This window comes from Thermobia domestica, chromosome 4, assembly GCF_964235325.1.
Source record: "Thermobia domestica chromosome 4, izTheDome1.hap1.1, whole genome shotgun sequence".
In the NCBI taxonomy this organism is placed as follows: Eukaryota; Metazoa; Arthropoda; class Insecta; order Zygentoma; family Lepismatidae; genus Thermobia; species Thermobia domestica.
The window spans coordinates 7,875,322-7,894,045 of NC_137457.1; the positions used below are offsets into that span (position 1 = coordinate 7,875,322).

At 29.9% G+C, this 18,724-nt stretch overlaps 1 protein-coding gene across 40 annotated transcripts in view; it reads left to right on the forward strand.

The window, feature by feature from the left end:
- Positions 1 to 18,724, forward strand: part of LOC145683699 (uncharacterized) — a 606,036-nt gene that overhangs the window by 462,376 nt on the left and 124,936 nt on the right. For 24 of the 40 annotated variants that reach the window (XM_081755114.1, XM_081755113.1, XM_081755079.1 and 21 more), the window contains 6 exons: positions 475 to 516; positions 2,015 to 2,059; positions 3,721 to 3,744; positions 13,450 to 13,494; positions 17,589 to 17,633; positions 18,203 to 18,241. In XM_081755114.1, coding sequence (XP_081611240.1) covers positions 475 to 516; positions 2,015 to 2,059; positions 3,721 to 3,744; positions 13,450 to 13,494; positions 17,589 to 17,633; positions 18,203 to 18,241 — 240 coding nt within the window. The remainder of the gene's footprint in view (positions 1 to 474; positions 517 to 2,014; positions 2,060 to 3,720; positions 3,745 to 13,449; positions 13,495 to 17,588; positions 17,634 to 18,202; positions 18,242 to 18,724) is intronic. The other 16 variants (XM_081755091.1, XM_081755096.1, XM_081755101.1 and 13 more) reach the window with 5 other exon arrangements.

An 18,724-nucleotide genomic window follows, 5' to 3' on the forward strand; every position in this document is an offset into this window, starting at 1 on the left:
CATTTACCTAGATAATGTATGTTATGATATTACAGTAATATCACAAATTTTCCTTGAGCAAAATCTTAATTCTTTTTCTCCCAAGCAAAAGAGTGTAGAATACTTTTGAATTGATGCTCTCAAAAATCAGTTGAATAAGGAGTTGTTCTTTCTTAATTTTGATTATATATATCACTGTTTTAAGAACATAATTTGAAAGTATATGAAAGAACATACATCTTTTTTTTAATTTAGTCGGAATATATGAATGTCATTAGGCAAAATCTACAATTGTTAAAGATATATTGATAAAACATTTCACAAGCGTGTATAAAATACATGTCAAAAGTCAATTAATGAATAAATCCATTACATGCATATTCACTTTCCACAAATTTAGTTAAATCTTCAAAATTACAAAACACGCTTTCGTTTCTATAAGTAAGTTGTTCAAGTATTATATATGTACATTAGAAACATATTATGTCGTTTAAGAGCCCACAACATTACCTTCTGGAGCGACACCAGTTGCAACAGGTAAGTTCACCTAAAATTTTGACTTAGGGATTTCTATGACAAAATGAATAATTTAGATAGAAACTTATTTGATATAAAAGTTGAAATGAATAATTTAGGTAAAATTTTGTCTAAGTACTTTAGACTTGTATATATAAAGCATAAATGTAGTTTATGTTGACAAAAACTACAAGTGTTGTTCTAATAAGTTCCTTCGTTCATCTAAAAGAAATATCGTTTTATTACTTATTTTCCGATTATACGGTAAAACACTAAATCTTAAGATTTTAAGTGAAGAATGCAATCAACACTCTTTCATTTAAATGTTACTATTGAATATATATATATATATATATATATATATATATATATATATATATATATATATATATAGTTTTTTCCTGTAGTTAGATACATATGATACGGTTCGTCACATATAGACGCAACTAACATTTTACAGAATACTTGGCTTAAAATGCTTTGGATATATACTGGAAAAACGTTTAGACAAATAACTCTATAACTATAAAAACAAAATATTTCATTAAGTGAACATTTTCAATTTTTTAAATACTTCTACATTTTATTTTGAAAATATATCTTTGTAAGTAATATTTTCAATAACATATCTTAACGCAGAATTTATATTTCTTTCTAAACCCTCCGTATAAAATAATAAGATTTTAACATTTGCGGATTTTCGTGATTCAAAGTTTCATTTTAATTATTATATTGAAAATATTAGCAAGTCGATTCTGCTATGTTTGTAACAGAAAATACAATCAAATAAGTCTAATTTAGGATCCATATATATATATATATATATATATTAATATAAAAAGTACGTGTTATTCACTACACTGTTCCACAACTTTTAACGTTTTAATTTTTACAGAAAAGAAAGTAGCAATGTTTTGTAAATTTCAGTGCACTCAATAAAACGTCATGGTTAAAATTATGTTCTAGCTCAGGGTTATGAGTAAATATTGTGTTACTTTTCACAGTTACGCTTATGGGACATTGTAGGTGTTGCATGCAAAGGCACTGAGACATCGGTTCCTCTGCGTAAGGGAGTGAGTTGGGCGCTGCAAGTACAATTTGACAACACTGCTTTACACCATGCCACATGTTCATATTAAGTCCAAGTTATGAGAAATAAAATGCATAACCCGATTAAAAACTTTCCGTTCTCTAAATTTGACAAATTGTCACACATTGTAAGTTACATCTAAAGATCAATGTTATTTTTGTGAAAGTATAACATAACTTTATGCTTCACTGTTTAATTTATTTTTATATACAATGCGTATAACAATTTACGCAAATAAATAATTCCAATGTCATTATCAAATGACACAATTTCGTGTAACCATACACACTTTTCGGTGAATTTATAATTTTATTACTACACTCTTTCGTTTCTTTACTTTACATATTACAATATAACTGATTGATCTGCAATGGCACACACATGAAATAAATAATTTAATATGGATTGTATGTGATCTGTTCGTTGAAGGGACAACTTCACCGTCATTGGGTCCGTCTCCTCCAATCAAAGAAGGTAAGTCTCGTTCGCATTTTAATTTAAAACTATCTTACTCATGATAGTTTGAATATATAACAATATGTAAGTTATGATTACCGTAATACAAAATATATTTTTGCTCCATAACTAGAAAAAATTATACATTTTTAAAATGTATTTTACTCCTTGTTCCTAACTGTATGACATTAAACTGCTATTGTTCGTTAATTTTCTACTATAGAGTTAATAGTAGAAGCATGCTGTTATCATATTACGCGTTATCATATTTACCTTATGTATTCCGTTATTCATAAATTACGCGACGTTTAGTTCCGATTAAAAAAATAGTAACACTAAGTTGTATTTGAGGAAGAAATATTCTAGGTTACGTTTTGTATATCTTTGGTTTAAATAGACGACCCTCTAATCCTATCACCTTCTGTCTTAATTTTAAAATATGTATATTTATGCATATAGTACTAGTGTTTAATCATTCATCAGAAACTAATTGTTCAATTTTCTTATTATTTTCTTCCGTTTCTGATAAGAGTGTGTCAATTAATGCTGATCATAATATCACATCAGTGAATTAATCGAAGAGTTCACGATATAGTCAACAATTCATTTCTAAAGAGACTCGTCTAGGTCATAGAAACTATATTGCAAAATCTAGGTACATATCCATAAAAGTAACCAAGAAAATTCTATCACTTTTTCACCAACCTTCGTCGAACATCGATTGTCAGCTAACACGTACCTGCAAGATCAAAATAGTCCCCGTCAACATAGAAGAACTTCTGCCAAAGTTCTGGAAGCCCGTGGGTTCCCTTCATGGTGGTACTTGGTTTGCGTGAAGTGAAGGAAATATCAAGTGCATTTTGCACCTCTACTAGAAATTTGAACTGACGATCTCTACGGTGATCGTCTAAGAAATGTAATAGGTGATAATCAACGGTGCAATGTCCGGGAGGTATAGCGGATATAATAGTGTTTCCCATTTAAGGCTCAAAATGGTGTCCCGGGTCTTGTAACAAAAAGATCTCTTTCCCATTCAGAAGTGCAAACTCCAGAATTTTCAGTTTTTCATGAACACTGCCCGTGCAGTTACGACACACTCACGAAAAGTCTGGCATATGTTCCGCCACGCTACAGCGGCGTTTGACCCGAATTTGAACTCGTACAGCATACATGCCGTTATGAAGCTGTGTGGAGGTCCCATGTTCATTCCATCCTTACCCATGTTCACGGGGTGTAATTGAACTGTCACAACCAGATAGCATGTTAGAAATATCCACACCAACCGACCTTTGCCTTATCTCCATTCGCATTCAACTCACGCTCTGAGGGCCAATTCAACACAGACGTCAACGAAAGCATAAACTTTTCTTGGATGCGTTTACATGTCATGTATTTTTGTGCTGCTAAAGCTATGAGACCAGAAAAGCTATTTTAATACAAAGATATCATAAAATATCAAAAATGTATTTCCATTCTAATTCGATTCTAATAAACAACCCTCAAATTTTCGCAATTTTTTTGTTAATTTAGAAATACATATTTTTCTTGATTTATATATGACTGTGTACCTTGTGGTCCCTGTGTTCTAAAAATTAGTAAGGTAAGTAGATTTTTGTTCTTTTAAATAATGTGACATGTTTGGCGATGCACAATTAAAATGAAGCAAATTCACATTTTAGGATCACCGCCAGAAGATTTGTTCGGTAAGAAATTAGATAATTTAACTGTTTCTTCTATATAATACACGTATTTTGCTTGACCAATTCTTGAATTGTATCAGTGTTGAGATAAGACATTAAACTCAAACGGGTGAATACACTAGTCAGTAGTAACTGAAACGAACAGTACTTTTACTTGTAATATATTAAATAGATGTGAAAGCACAACACGAAACTAGGAGCTCTATTACTTGAAAGAACTTTATGGCAACACCACTACAATCATGGTTCATATGGTCACTAATCATCTTAAAATCATTACTTCATTGCCCTTTGGAAACACATCTACTTTATAAATGCGTTTGTACGCATACGGATAAATAATTATTATATTTTGAAAGTTACTTCCATCCCTCGTAATGACGATTTCTGACACCAGGGCAGGGCGCGTCCTCAGGATAGTAGAAGAAATCCAGAAGTTAGCTGCCAATATACTGAATAATCCGACGCGGACTGACGACAAAGAGTGGTTCTCTAGGGTTGGGGCTCAACGTGAGGGTAGCAACCTCAAGCTATAGAAAAAGATACTTGCTCAGAGACATTTGCAGTAGATTTGGAGCAGGAGTGATAAATTGGCACTACCTCACCAAAATAAAATGGACATGAAATTTGGAATATGGAATATAAGATGTCTTTATAGGAGATACGCCTTAAAAATCTACAACGAGAAGTAGAGGATGGACATAGTAGGAGTTCATCGAGTAGGTGGGAAGAAAATGTAACTGTGGAATCCAGAAATTATATGTTCTTTTACGGGAATGAACATACCTTACCAATTAGAAACTGAAGTTTTCGTTCAGAAACGAACAATACCAGCTAAAAAGCAAGTTGAATTTGTTAATGAAAGACTTCCATTTATTACTTTTAAGAGCTGGTCGTGAAGAGGATCAAACGACGTTCATAAATATACTTGTACCTTAGCAGACCTTAAAACACACAATTAAATTGATCACGTTTTAGTAGATCGAAGAGAAGCATTAGCATAACTGACGTTTAATCGTTTAGAGGAGATAACCGAAACACTCATCATTATCTGGTAGCATCGATAATAAGATAGAAATTATCATTGAATAAAGGAAATGTTAAATGCTCGAGAACGGAGAGATTTAGTTAAAAGTAATTAGAGGATATCCATATGAGAGAGGTATACTTGATTACAGTTTCGAATAGACTATCGGTTTTAGAAGATTGAAAGTGCACTAGCGCTGAGGATACTTTTTCTGATATCAGATATTACATTAAAACTTTTGCTAAAGAAAACTGAGACTCGCAAAAATAGGTAGGAGTAAACGATGATTCGACCGGGAATGCATCAGACGGAGGAGGAAGTGAGGCAAAATTAATTTGGCTACAAAAGCCGAACGAAATAACTACACAAACGTACGTATGCATCAAACGGGAAGCTCCCAAAACTCTTATAAAAAACGCGATTTTTTTAAAGCTAAGGCTAAGGAACTTGGAGATAATAGTGAAAGTAAAAACATTCATTCGAGATATGTATAAGAGGATGAACGAAATTAGGAAAGACTCGTTGTTGTATATTAAAAAAAAGTCAAAGGTTCTCACTGATACAGATTGAGTTTTAAATAAATGGTTTGGTTTTTACTTTTTGCTTAACATGGAACCAAAACTAATATTTGTTGAGGAAGAGAGATGCTAACAACAGAACAGTATATTCCCGAGCCCAATCGACTAGCATTTAAAATCGATCGGTACAAAGATATGAAATAATTTCAAATCTCCGGTTGGAAACGAAATTCCGGCTAAAATAATTTTAACTGGAGGAGAGAAATTGTGGAACAAGACACACACTCATACTTCTTATCTGGAACTAGGAGGAATCGCCACAAGAGTGGAAAGAATCAACAATTGTTCCAATTCACAAGAGAGGCAACAAAACTGATTGTATTAATTACCGAGAAATTTCTCTTCTCCCAACATCATATAAAATCCTAACAAACATTACATTAGCATAACTGATCGCATAAACAAAGGAAAGTATATAAGACTATCATTATGAATTTAGGAAATCCATCCATGAACTATCCATAATATATTTACCATTCCACAATACTTGAGACGAAATTGGAATACATAACCCCGTTAAATAATTACTTATTGATTTTACAAAGGTTTAAGACTCTCTTAGGTGAAAAAGGTTGTACAACAGTTTTAAAGAATTTCCAATACCGGAAAAGCAAATTAGACTAATTAACGCAAGTTTAAATGAATTCCAAAGAAACATAATATCAGCTCAAATTTTCCTGATTGCAAAGGTTAATTCGGGTGATGGAACCTGTCATTATTGGCTTTCTGCTTTCAAAGATACCCGAGGCATTCTTCGAAAACTTTTAGCTCAAACTACACATTATCAATGCTCTCGTTTTTTTCTGTTTCGTTTCTTTTTTTCTTTTTTCTTTTTTTTTTTTGTTGAAAAGAGTGTATATTACTGTATATTGGAAAGATAACATACATTAAAATCGTTACAGAACGTTACAAATTTGATTTTTCGTGCAAATACTAGGTCAAGTACCTGATTTTAATTGAAATAAGAAATAAATGCGGATGATTTGACATTTCAAACTAATATATTAAGAGCAAAAACAACAATAAAAGATTTACACTTTTCATCTTAGTTTTATAATTATCATTTATATTTTTAATTTTGAAATGATTTGAATTTTTGTGTTAGTTAAATTCATAAACCTTGTCTATTTTTAAGCAAGAATACTAAACATTTTGTCTGTATAATTTTCTTGTGTTAAAAAGCTTTACTTTCTCATTCAATTTCGTGGAACAATTCATAGTCAATGAAAATTTGGTTTTAACATTTTTGTTTTTTTTATTCTCTTTACGAAGTTTAAAATTGAAAAATTATAAAACGTTTTTTATATATATTTATGGGAAAATTGCGTAACATCTACTTGAAATATGTATAGCTATATAAACTTTTATTTCAAAATTTGCATTTTTTTCAAAAAATGCATAATTAGTTTACTTGAAATTTTACACTTACTGAAGTTGTTAGCCTCAATTGTTCTTCAAATATTTTTGTTCATATTTATTTACGTTTTCGAAAGAAATGTCAAATCGAACCTTAGTTATTTTTCTCCCAGTCAATTTTGTTTAGAATTCTTGCTTATTTCTGATATGTTTTTAAAATAGTTGGTTATTTTTTCTTGTCAAAACTTTTAGTTTTGTGAAAAGATTTCATAATAATTATTTTTTTAATAAAAAGATAATTTGGTAAAATATTATGATAGATCATCACATCATATATATGTGAAATTATAGTCCACTAGTAGTATTGAATACAATATGTTATTTATTAGGTTCAAAATAAGTTTTAAAATTGTTAACTTATATTTAAACTCTATATTTTATTTTGAATTTATTATCCCAATATAAAATTAATATGAAAAGCGTTAAAAAGTTGTGTAGCTCGCCAAAATACGCAATTCTCATTTATTCTGAAAACTTTAATATTTCTGTATTTACTTTCATACTTGAACAAAGATTTTAAGAAGTAATTCTAATTTTCAACATGTCAGAACTTATTCTCCTTTGTTTTTTCTCAATTCCACACATAAGGATTGTCTTTCATAATTTCTGATTTAAGTCAAAGAATTAACTACTTCTGTCCAGTATATATCTTTGCATAACTTACGAAGAAATTAAACAGTATCTCTGTTCCTTACTATTCTCGCCTATACTATCCAGAAAAAAAAGGAGCTCCTCCGTGGGTAAGTGGTTAGCATACGCGCCTTTGGCGTGGGAGACCCGGATTCGATTCCCGGCGGGAGCTCATGTGGTTCGGATTCCACGTTAATCAGTAGGTCCACGTCTCATATAACCTCGCTGCTGACAGGGACGCTAAACCAAAATCAACTCAACAACTATCCAGAAAAAAATAAATTTCATATAACATACCCTGAGAAATTTGCTTCTTCCACAATTCAGAAATTATGTTCAATATATGCAGTTGTTGCGCTTCTGTTTGAAGAATAATGCTGACAGATACTTAACTCTTTTTCTTTAAAATTTAGGCTTTACATTTTAATTGACTATATGAGATAACAGAAGGATATACCAAACTAACTACATTTTATTGCTGATATAAATTAGTCCTTATGTAAACAGTGGCAACTTAAAGAGAAAGTTTGCTGATACATAGAGGGTGTTTCAAAACAACACCGACAACGTTTTGGAGGTGAATCCTGACACAAGGATAAGACAAAAAGTATAGACCAACCTGGGTGCACAAATGATTCCTTTCGGAGCTGTAAGCTGCCGAAAATATGTAAAAATGAACTTAGAAGGTCCATAGCTCCAAATCTATGGAATCTATCGTAGTGGGATCAAGACTTTATTTAGGAACTAATATATGAGCTATCAAAAAACATGTTTCAGAATCCTAAGGTATTCACAAAACAATTTTTATACAGGGAGTTTGGCTAGCGACATTTAATCTGCAGTACTCGTCAACTACATCTATAAAATCTGTTGCGGATGTACCACAGGATTCTGAAAGGACACATAGCTGTTCGTAAGTAAAGTCTTGACCCGACTACGGTATGTTCCATAATTTTGGAGCTGTGGGCCTCTAAAATTTAGTTTTTTATGTTTTCTGCAGCCTATAACTTCGAAAGGAAGCATTTGTGTACCCATTTTGTTCTATACTTTTTTCTTATCTTGGTGTCAGGAATCACTTCCCAAACGTTGTCGGTGTTGTTTTGAAACATCATGCATATACATACACACACACACACACACACACACACATATATATATATATATATATATATATATATATATATATATATATATATATATATATATAACTTTTTACATTGAATGACAGTATTGTTATGAGATTTCTCAGGAACCTCTGATTACTAATTGCATTCTCACTAAAATATGACTTTAAGCGTAATATCATTTTCGTTTCATGTATTTCACACCGAAAATATCGCTACAATAAACTACTGATAGGTCTACAATGAAACGTAACAATAACATGAATACCATTTCCCTTAGACAGCATTATATATCTATTTCGCTGTTTGCTTAAGGTCTAGTTCCCACAGCAAGAGAAAAGGAAGTATAGCAGGAAGTATACTTCTGGCCTTACATAGCTACAATGCAATGGTAAAATAACTATCTATCATGCAACTCTATCAATCACGACTCTGGAAATCACTAAAGAAATAATAAACACTTCTGACCAGAGTATATAGTTGTTCATTATAAACTAAATTACAGTGTAACGGTTTCGACAACTTAACGTTGTCTTCATCAGACACTAACACTAAGAGTTAGTGTCTGATGAAGAGAACGTTAAGTTGTCGAAACCGTTACACTGTAATTTAGTTTTTAATAAACAAGTGTATATACTCTGGTCAGAAGTGTTTATTATTACTCTCTATCACGTAACATTCTATTACATTAAGGATCACTAGTTCTTCCACTTGGGTTACAACCAGCCGTGAAAGGTAAGCTAATTTTAAGCTTTGAAATATATATCTTGATATAGTTCAACTGTTAAATGTGTATTACATTATATAAAGCTTGTAATTTTCAGTGTAACACTAATTAAAAAACGTAACTGCCTTTGTGTCAAAAACGAAAGTTATTTTGAGATTTCACATCACATTATCTCTTCTAAATTGTAAATGTCAACTGCATTAGCCGCTGCTGAAATGAAGAAAGTTTATTTGTAAAATATTGAGGACAGTTCTTAACAAAGTAACGTATTTTGATGTCATATAAATCTAATTTAATGCAAAACCATTAAATTACTCAATATTCATTTAAACATTTAATAAATATATTATTTTTCTGAACTCAATTATAGATATACATTTAACAGTTAATATATTGATTACTTCAACAATCATACGAGAGAAATTATGAAATATGTTCATTGACAAAAATGATAAAGCACCTGCACTTTAGAGATGGAATAAAATGAAACTTTATGTTCCCATGGCTATTTATTGTAGTGTTTACAATATCAGAAATATCCGACAAAAGGATTGGTTGTAATATATTTAGCAAATTAGTAAATTATTGCATCTCCTTTTCCATGGATAGTTACGTTGATGCAGATTAGAACTAAGAAGTAGAATCGTAGTATCATTTACTGAGGCAATTCAGTCCATAGTTGCTGTAGGTGCGCTGGGATTTCTTGAAGGTAGATAGTGGTATCAAGTTGGTGATTGAGCTTGCACCCAACATATTAAATTGGGAAGTGATTAAATAACCTTGTTGGCGATGGAATAGTCTCGTCATGATGTAGACAGCCCACAAGAACAGTCGTATGTGTGGCGAACTATTGTATTGTTGAAAGATTGTACCAGCTTGCTCTCATAAAAGGGGCCAAACATGCGGAGCCTGAATCTCAAGCACGTATGGCTATGCCATTAGGGTTCTGCGAATGACTGCGAAACATGACCGAAAGTCATACGTAATGTCTTCCCATACTATGATCCAAGGAGTAATGCCGGTTCCAGGATATTGATTATGAGCTTTTCTTGTGTTCTGACCCATTTTCTGACCGACGTTCAAAAAGGGTCAGCTAATCTATACATGGAATAAATTATGTATTAAATGAAGTAGGTAGACCCAATTATGTAACTTTTGCTTTTGCGGTGGTAAAAGATCCGTTAGTTTTCATGATACGTAATTTTCATGTTAAGTAAATGTGAAACATTCTTATCACTTTTGAAATTGATGAAGTTATTAGCGAGATTCAGATTAACAGACATCCGTCAGGCATCTGATCTAAAACTTCCTGGTTCAAGTAGCAATTAGCAGATCACCGAAAGCTGACTGCTGAGATAAATGACAAGTATTAAGAAAGAAATAACACATACCCATATATCTCCCATTTTCCTTACGTCTCCTCTGGTTTTAAAAGACTACAATATTTGAAATGATTTTATATGTCTCCTTGTATTTTAAAGCTAAACTTACATTTACAACACTAAATATGAGAATTACTTCTTCTGTTGCTTCGGCTTTAATTGGCACTAGAAACAGTTTAATCCGCTTAAGGTACTGAGTTTAATACGTCGAGTCTTAAAAAGAAAAATGTTATATCCATCAAAATCTGAAATGGTATATCCAAATTACCTTAATTGTGACAATATTAAGTGTAGATGTTAAATTTTAAACATTTAATATTGACACCATACAGTCACAAACATTCTAGTAAAATATTAAGCAAATTATTTTTATTAATCCTTGCAAACTTGTATGTTTTAAAAAATAATAAATCTTTCAGTTCAAAGTAGTAGGTTATGCCTGGGAGGCTAAAGGAGACGGTGATGATGAGAAATGAATGCAAGGGTCGCATGAATAAAGTGGGAGGAAGCGGGAGAACCCAGAAAACTAACCAACGAAGTTCACTTAGTGCGAACTGATATCGACTCAGGAACCACATGTACCAAAGGGTATCCCCTACCGCTGAGCCACTACGGCCCCCAGACCTCTATGTGTAAATAAAACATTTACTAATGACATTTAGAAGATTTAGAACATGAAAATTCACAAATATGTAGCAGAAAACGTAATTTTTTATGCTAATAATAACTATTCGCTCCTGATAAAATATATTCAAGTAGCATTTGCACGAAGCGAGCCCCCACGAGCATATCAGATAGTATATACACGACTTTTAACATAAATATGTTTAGCACAGTATAGTGTCGATTCAATAAGGAAATTTTGTTGGTAGTAGCATTAGTTGTAGACTTCAGTCTCTTAGCAGACAGCATCAATTATTAGTTGTACTCGTTGATAAAAATAGGATTCTTAAATTATCTGAAAAAACGACAGAGTATTGAGAAACAAAGATTTTGATAAGCTGATCAAGCCTTTAACATTATTAGTGGTTAACAGGAACTCTCGTAGTTTATATGCCTCATCCACACGCCCACATACGTATGTGCTTTTAAATATAGAACACCACGAGAACTACAGACCTAAAAAGCAATTATACTAAGTGCAATTTATGTGCATTAAATTCCCAATCTTACTGAATGTATTCTAACATGATATTTACCTAAAAATATATGTTTCTTAGCATCATAACCATAACTTCGTATAATCATTCACGAATGATGTTTGAAAATAGAAGGTATATTTTTACAAGGAAATCATAAAGGTTTTCTCAAGGTAAAGTGAATGTTTCCATGAATGTTTGAATATCTCCGTGAAGGTTTGAATGTTTCATTCAACAATGAAATGTACACAACTACTGTTGTTAATATTTTATTTTCATTTTCATTTATGTATGATCTTGTGTACTATAATTACCGATTTGTCTAGCACCAGTGCTCACCTTCTAAACTTTTATTTTGTTATACGTCCTATCCTATTAGTTCTCCTCATTTCATTTAAATATTTTTAGAAGTTACAATCAGTTGTAATTATACTCTGATATATATTTATGTTGCTTTTTGCAACAAAAAGTATTTCTTTGCACTTATACAAGTTAAAGCGGATTAAAGCTTACTTTTTGAGCTAATCCCTGAGATAACGTGTTTTTTGAAGTCAGAATAATAAAAAGAGCTTCTACATGTATATTAAGTTTCTTGGATTTTTTTAATAACAATGCAAATTTTAATATGTTTAATACTTGTATTTAATATAGTTAATTTTGTATTTATTTATATTTTTCAGTTTTTTGTGTTTTTTCTCGTTTTTGCAGATTTCAATATTTTCTGGCTGATGTTATAATGAATATGTAAATCTTACTATTTTGCAAATTAAGAAACATTAACAAAATATCAATAATTAAACGAATTGATTTTGTCTTAATATACGTACAAAACAAATTTAAATGCGACCTTTAACATGCATTATTTTATTATTATCATTTTAACAAACTTTGTTATAAATAAAATAGTTTACAAGATTCCTATTTAAAGAATTTTTAGTTTCTTCTTTATTTAAGTATGGATATTTTAATACCTTTATTCAAAGAGATCTATGGACAAGATAACGATATTAAATTGAAGTGTTTCTTTGCCTTAACAGTGGTTTAAGTTCGGAACTCGAATATTTCTTTTGTACAAATTTATTTATTCAGATATTGCTTCATCCCAAAACAGAATAATAAAAAAGTAATTTTCTAAATGTAACATTTTCTTTATCTGTCAAATAGTTTCTGTAACGAATTTCCAAATAAAATCAGCAAATTTATTGATATTCTTTCGTATTCCACGGAGGTTTAAATTTGTTATAATTATTTTCTAAATATTTACCATTTTTGTAGAATGAAGGCCTTCTATAATTTTGTATCTAATATCTAATTCCATATACATTATTTTCATTCAATTTCTTATTGAAATTCAAGACACAATAAGACTAAATAGTAAACAAGATACACTAATGCTGATACTCAACATATGACAAATCTTTCATTTTTTATGAATAGACATTATCATCACAAAAGTTTACCTTTTCCGATGAAATCAACTTCTAAATGCTTAACAATCAGCGATATTCTTCTTTATAGCTTGCTATGCTGTGATATTCATCACATTTTGCTCTATTTTATATATATTATATTTATTTCATACCATGTGGAAAAAATGAGGTCGCCAATGACTTTCCCTCTTAAAGGCAAACGTGTAAATAAACCTGGAGAATTGTAATTGATTTCTTTTTGTTGTCTTATTCAAGGATCAACCACTTCAACTGCAACTTCTCCACGAACACCAGAAGAAGGTACGATTTTTCTTTATCAAGTTTAATTTTAAATTTTAAATAGTTCATTAAATATTGTTAATAATATATACTGTCCAAACAGAAACGCACAACGTTCAATCTAAACTTAACTTCAATTAATCGTATAGTAGAGGAAAATGTGTAGTGCTATCGAGTTTTCATTTAGATTTTTCTATAATTGTTTAGTTAATGTTTTCATAAAATACGAGTTGAAAATTATTTTAATTCCTTCATTATTTTTATCCATTAGCACTCAATAAACACCTATAAAATTTGAAATTGACAAAATTTGTTCAAACTACTTTTTCAGTTGACGTTTTTATTGCTAGTTTGATTAGCATTAATAAATAAGTAATTCCTAATTCATTATCAATATTTAAGCTTAACTCATTATATTGTTTTCAAGTAAAAAAGTAATGTTAGAATATTACATTTTAGACATAATACTTGTTTTTCTACTACTATGACTAGTAATATATATATATATATATATATATATATATATATATATATATATATATATATATATGTGTGTGTGTGTGTGTGTGTGTGTGTGTGTGTGTACCAATATTTGTGCACAACATGAGAGGACCCGAATTTTTTCTTTAGGTATTTCTTTTATGACTATCCAATGCTCAATGAGAAATATGCCAATGTTGCATCGTAAGTTCTCTGCAAATCAAAATTGTAGTACACTTTGTGCAGAAGATGTAAGAGTAAATAAGAATTTAGGCAATTTGGTAATAACAAAAGTTCCTTTACTTCTACGTTATGTTAAATTATAGCCAATTGTTTATTAGCAACGTTATTTAAAACAAGTAATTCCATGTTTGCATTCAGTAAAAAAAAGTCATAGATATGCGCTTGACCAATTATAAAGTGAAATAAGTTTCCTACTATTTAAATGAGTTTTGTATGCACTTTTTAGTGAATAGCATCCGATTTACTAGGAACTGTTAAAGCAGTTGTGAGCTATTGTTTCACGGTCTACTGTCGGAATAACAATTGAACATCATACTTTGAGCAACACGTGAGGCATTTATATCTGACGGTAGTTTGACATTAGTTGGTTAGTGACAATATTATTATATGTAGGAAAACAATCAGTCAAACATTTGCGATTTTAGCTTTGAGGACCAAAAAATCACCATTGAAATTTACAAGAGGGGAGACCATTTTTAAGAAAAAGTCTAAGGTATGTCACATGGTTGTATGCATAATAACTTTCAGGTTCTCGAACCCGACTTTAATGTTTTAGGGCTACGGTAATGCTTAAAATAATCACCAATCTTCCACTGCGAAATGAAGGGAACAAAAATTGAATTTTAATTTAACTCTAAGTTATCCTCAAGTATTTGCTCCTGATATATTTACAAAATTCTTATGATATTTTGAATTTTGAGAGCTCAATTTCTTTGCAAATAGAAGGTACGGATTGAGGTGCTGACCATTAATAGTATCCTTCTGGTGTAATGCAGGGACAATAAGAACTTTTACACATTTTTACAGATACACTTCTAAACGCACATAACTGTTTATATTAATATTGTGTGTTAGATATTCATGTACAAACTTCTTACATAAGAACACTACCAGATTCTTTCTTCTAATCTTAGTAAAGCATACCAAATCCCTTATATTTTAGCGTCAGACAAATGACTTATCTCTCGAAATGTATTATATCTCTGTACAAGGAAACTTTCATTCGAAGCCTAGATTATAATTAACGGGTAAATGAATACGTATATAATATTATCTCTTTTACGAAAATAAATGTGTGTTGTTAATAGTTATAACTGGATTTTCAACACAAAATTCGTATAATTTATATAAAATTCTCTTTCGCAATAAATCAATCATCTTACAAATATTGAAGCTAATAATCGCTAAATTGTTTCCATGTGTTCGAAGATACTAAGACTATTTTCCTTTTGAAGAATCTTCAGATTCCAAATAATTTATACAAGAACTGAATATATATCACAGTCAAATAACATATTCAGTTTAGTATGCGCACGCCTTGATATTATAGCCATGTGTGGCGCTTTATTAAGTCATCACTTAATTTTGACCTATAAAATATGCACCTCTCGTTCTCTCTCTCTCTCTCTCTCTGTCTCTCTCTCTCTTTATATATATGAGAGGTAAGTGAGATAAGGATTGCTTTTATAATCCGACTATTCAAATACAAACTTAAAACTTACCCCCAATACATATTTAACATTTGCTGCTTAAGAAGTTCCTAATGTGCATATGTTAAAGTCATTTAAACTTGGACATTAAAAATTTAGTACTTAATATAATTTGACAGTTATTATTCTCATATTTATATTGAAATTATATTGGAAAACTGATAGTGTATATTAATCATTCCATATAAGGCTCAAAACTGTAACATGGTGGTATAAATATTGATATTTATAGAAAGGATGTGTAATATAAAGCATAGTTATGAAAGAAGCCATATATCAAATATTCATATTTTAATTTTTTGGATACAACATATTGTATAGATTTATATGAGCATGTGCGTTTTAATACATGGCCACCATAAACTCCTGAACGTTTTGCTTTACATATTACATAACTTTATCAATTTATTGTGATTATCGTGAGGTAATTACATTCCTTAAGGAAATTTAAAAATAATTCATATCCTTCATTAAAATCGTATACAATTTATTTTCGCTAAGGGAATTATCTCAAACAACCATCACAATGCTAACTCTTGCAAAAGATAAGAAACACATTTTGAATTACATTTTACACCTTGTAAATATTTCTAGTCACGAATATTATTTGTTTCTTCCACTAGACATAGATGAACCCAAGTTTCGCAGACAATTCATTGAAGAGACAAACACTACAACAACCACCGAAGACATTACAATACACATGAACATCACAGACACAGGTTGTACAATTAATACAGTTTACTTATCCTTAATAACACACATGTAAACACAGAAACGAGCATATTATACATTTATTAATCTTATTATTAGTTGTTAAATTTAAGATTATTTTAAAATTTCATTCTTAACACAATTATAACGTAAAGATGTAGACCATCCAATCTAACGAGATAGTAAAAGAACTAAGAAAATCTGTTGTCAAATTGCACATTACATTTAATCACACTTATTTTTCTCAAAGTCTATGTAGCTATACTTATTAGTTTTTGAATTTTGGGAAATGTGTGTATTACTGAATCAAAATATAACATTACTTGCCACTCACCAAATTTATTGTCACATGCCTATTTTTATCTTAAGGATCCAAACCACAAATCTATTAAGGTTTGTCGTGCAGGGATTTCGAGTTTAATTTCAAAGAAATGTGAATAAATTATAGGATGAGTAAGGAATGTTTCAAAAATAAAACAATTTGGTTTTGCAAAATGGGATAGCATGTTTAGTATTATTTGAAATATTGCGCTTCTACTTCAGATATAAAGTAATACCAGAGACGATGATTATTCTAGCTTTGAAAGCAGGTGTGTAATCAGATATTGTAGTCGTTTTTATCTTACAATTACATTAACTACATAAAACATTTATATCGTATTTATATTACAGAGTTCAATTTTACTATCTCCAACTTTATATACACACGATTAGTAACATTTAATCGCCTTGGTATTGAATTTTGATATTAATAATATACTATTAATTACTGAGCTACTTACAAAGTAACAAACATAACTAAATATAAATATAAATTTAAAACAAGAATTATTTTTAATTAAAAACCTTACTTAAAAATTACAATTTACGTTTAGTTAATTTACTTACATGAAATTGTCAAATAAGTAAGCGCTAAGAAGAGCCTTTATTCACCATCTGTATACAAAATTTTAATAAAAAAATATTCAAATAATGTAAATATATTTTACGTTTATGTGAAAATGTTTGCTAGGTAATAAATTTTATTAAAAGTAGAACGTTTAAATAACAATATTATTATCATATTTAAAATTTATTTATGAAAGCAGAGGACAATACATTTCAAATTATGTAAAAATTAATTTCTTCCAATTCGAAATCAAATTAAAGACATTAATTATAAATAATTTTCTAATATTCTTATCTTAGGATTTACAAGATCAACTGAAACACCGTCTACTCAAATCGAAATAGGTAGGTGCTGTAAAGAAACATAAAAATTACAATGAATATCATACATATTCATGCAGATAAAATATTTCGGAATATTTACCAAAAATAATATTTAGAATATAAACCGAGAAACATTACCTTTTCGTGATTTATAATAAATATAAAGATAAACAAATAATGAGAATACAAAAACCTATTTCAACACTAATAACAGTATAATATTGCCTGTCACAATTATAAAATGTAATTTCATTTCATTCAACAAGGCAAATCTTCAAGAAAAATTATTATGATCCTTCGATTTCTGAATAAAGTCCTCAAAGTATATCAAAAACTTCAACAATTATTAATCAAGTTATTGGCATTATGTAATCCTTCAGAGATTTTCCTGTTAAATGTAAAATTATGAGCTACCATATTCTAAATTATTATCATAAATACATTAATGTCAATTTAAAACCACTTCAATATTTATTAGTCTAATATATTATATTTTATGATTATACTAAACATTGGAAATAAACAAACCTACGTCAGTTCATTTATTAGAAAATAAAGCTTGCAAGATAATGAATAATTATTTGTTTCAGAATGGACTACGACGGCCGAAGTTGAAACTACGTCTGAAGGTAAGCAATTCAATGTACTGTATGAATTCACAGTTAGAATACACTAAATTTTAAGTACGTTTTCACCTTCTCTTACTCTAAATGAAGTCTTGAAATTATTTTTAAAAATGTACTTTAAATTTCTTTCTCATACAAATAATCTTTTATTTCATCTTTCATCAACAAATGTAAACCCAAATATTTATATGCCCATTAAAACAAAACAGTATAATAAATAGTTTATATTATAATTACCTATGCTTAACGAACATTGCTTGTTTTAAATTAAGAACATGATTTGCAAAACGGTTAGTATATTTTCCTTTGCACTATATTTTCTCTGCATACTTTGACACACACACACATTGAGAACTTATCCAATTTTTATATGTGAAAGCCAATTCGAGAAAGGAAAATAACGAAGAAAAATTTAAATAATGTATGACTGTGGTACAAACACACACATGATTGATGATTATTTGTGGTTCGTATTAACTCATAACT